The following is a 2,356-nucleotide window of genomic DNA, read 5'->3' as shown; positions in this document are numbered from 1 at the left end:
GGGTGAGGGGCGCTCGGGGGCCGTTGCTGGTCCCGGGCCGAGCGCTGACCGCCGCGTCCCGCCCGCAGGGACGGCGCAGGAGGCCCTGCAGGAGCGGTACCGGCTGGGATCGCTGCTGGGGCGCGGCGGCTTCGGCAGCGTCTTCGCGGCCACGAGGCTCTCGGACGGCACCCCGGTGAGCGGCGGGGCCGGCGGCGGGCGCAGGAGGACGGGATGGAGGAGGAGGAGGGCGGAGGATGGGGCACGCAGTGCGGGCGGCGAGCTCACCCCGCTGCTGCCCTTGGCTTGCAGGTGGCCATCAAAAGGGTGCCACGGAACCGCGTCCGGCACTGGGGCGAGCTGGTGAGTGAGCGGGGCCAGCAGCCGGGGCTGCCGGCCAGGGATGAGCCGGGGCCCGGCACGGTGGGAGACGCCAGGACGCCCCGAGGGAGAGCGGGCGTGGGGCCAGCGCAGGGCGCAGAGCATCCCGGCCTGGCTGAGGGCTTCCCCAGGCCTGGCACGGCATCGGCCCCAGTGACGGCATCGTGCTCCTCCCGCAGCCCGACGGCACCAGCGCATCCCTGGAGATCATGCTGCTGGCCAAGGTGTCCACTGGCTTCCCCGGTGTGGTCCAGCTGCTGGAGTGGCTCGAGCTCCCCAACTGCATCGTGATGGTGCTGGAGCGGCCAGAGCAGTGTCAGGACCTGCATCGTTTCATTGGGGCACGGCGGTTCCTGCCCGAGGAGGAGGCGCGGGCGCTTTTCCGCCAGGTGCTGGAGGCCGTGCGGCACTGCACCCACCAGCTGCGGGGTCCTGCACAGGGACATCAAGCCAGAGAACATCCTGGTTGACCTGGACACCGGGCAGGCCAAGCTGATTGACTTTGGCTGTGGCACCTACCTGCAGGACACAGTCTACACTCACTTTGCAGGTGAGCCTACCCAGGGCTGTGCTCCCGCTGCTGACATCTCATGGCCCAACATCTCCCAGCCCAAGCTGGCTGTGGCAGCGGGAGTTCTCCCTTTTGCTGCCAGTCAGGGCACTGAGTCCTCAGCTGAGTTGCTTTAGAGCAGGGCTGGGTGGGCAGCCATCTTCCAGCCCTGCTGGCAGCCTTTGCCAGCCACTCTGCCCAGGATTGGGGCTGGGCTGGGGCAGCCAGCTGGACCAAAACCCCCGTGGGTGGGGGTAGCAGAGAGAGAGGGCAGAACCTGTGCCCCAGCCAGTTTGGTGTGCAAATGAGAGGAAGGGCTTGCACTACCCCACTCACCCTGTTTCCCTTGTCTTCATAATATTTTTGGGGCAATGCAGGCAGGGAGGATAAGGGCATGTTTTTTCCCCAGCATGGAGTGGGTTTTTCCTTTGCATGTCATGGTCGGGCCTAGCCAGGGCTGCCCTCTTCCAGCACCAGAGGCTTCTTTTCCAACCCTAACTTTGTGCACAAGTCCCAGATGCTGGCGAGAGGGCAGTGGTCACCCTGTGTGCCCCTGATGCAGCCCCCGCATACCCAGGGATGATGGGGCCAGGCTCTGGGAGCAGCAGCATCCCCCTGATGAACTCCATCTGTATTCCATAGGAACACTGTCCTACAGCCCCCCGGAATGGAACGACTTTGGCTGGTACCATGGCGAGGCAGCAACAATCTGGTCCCTGGGCATCCTGCTGCACCAGATGGTCTGTGGGGAGCACCCTTTCAGGAGGGGCCGGAACCTCAGCTGGGGCCAGCTCCCGCTGCCACAAAGGCTCTCTCAAGGTGGATCCTCTTCTCTGGTCACGCGGGGAATCCCAGTGCTGGGAGCCAGCAGCGGGCTCATGGGCATCCCGCTCTGGCAGCTGCTGAGGAGGTGGCACATGTCCTGCTCTCCTCCAAAACAGGGAATTGGTGGGAAAGTTTAGGCCCAGCTCAGAGCGCATCCAGCATGGCCTGGGCATGGGAACAGTGGGGTAAAGCAGACAGGAGCCTTCTCTGGCTGACCATCAGTTTCTGCTTTCTCTCCCCAGAGTGCAAAGACCTGATCTGGTGGTGTTTATCCGTGAACTCCTTGGACAGACCCACACTGGAAGACCTGTTCTGTGTTCCTTGGATGCAGAATATTCCTCTGCCATAGAAGAAGGGAGAGAGCCACAGGCACACTTTGATCCAGGGCCCTGGTAAGTTCCTGCTCCACATATGCCTTGGCAATGAGAAGCAAAGGAACCCAACCCTTTTTGTGCTGCCAGTGTCACTGGACCGGGGTCATAGGATGGGAACAAGCAGCCCTTGTGCTGGAGCTGAGCTGCTCTGCCCAGCACTGGTGGCTGCCACCCCAGCTGGTTTTGCTTGTCCTGGTTCCCTGACAGCTGGGGCCTGGGCAGAGCCCTGAGAGCCTGGTCTGCCCGC

At 63.8% G+C, this 2,356-nt stretch overlaps 1 protein-coding gene across 1 annotated transcript; it reads left to right on the top strand.

Moving 5' to 3' along the window:
- The first annotated feature begins 213 nt into the window (after nucleotides 1-213).
- Nucleotides 214-1,552, top strand: LOC141729970 (serine/threonine-protein kinase pim-1-like). Its single transcript, XM_074546628.1, is given in 4 exon segments — nucleotides 214-402; nucleotides 492-776; nucleotides 778-910; nucleotides 1,488-1,552. Coding segments are annotated over 4 exon segments (672 nt in total).
- The last annotated feature ends 804 nt before the right edge of the window (nucleotides 1,553-2,356 follow it).

Source organism: Zonotrichia albicollis, chromosome 8, assembly GCF_047830755.1.
Source record: "Zonotrichia albicollis isolate bZonAlb1 chromosome 8, bZonAlb1.hap1, whole genome shotgun sequence".
NCBI lineage: Eukaryota > Metazoa > Chordata > Aves > Passeriformes > Passerellidae > Zonotrichia > Zonotrichia albicollis.
The sequence above is the reverse complement of the archived record's forward strand: the minus strand, read 5'-3'. Positions and strand labels throughout refer to the sequence as shown.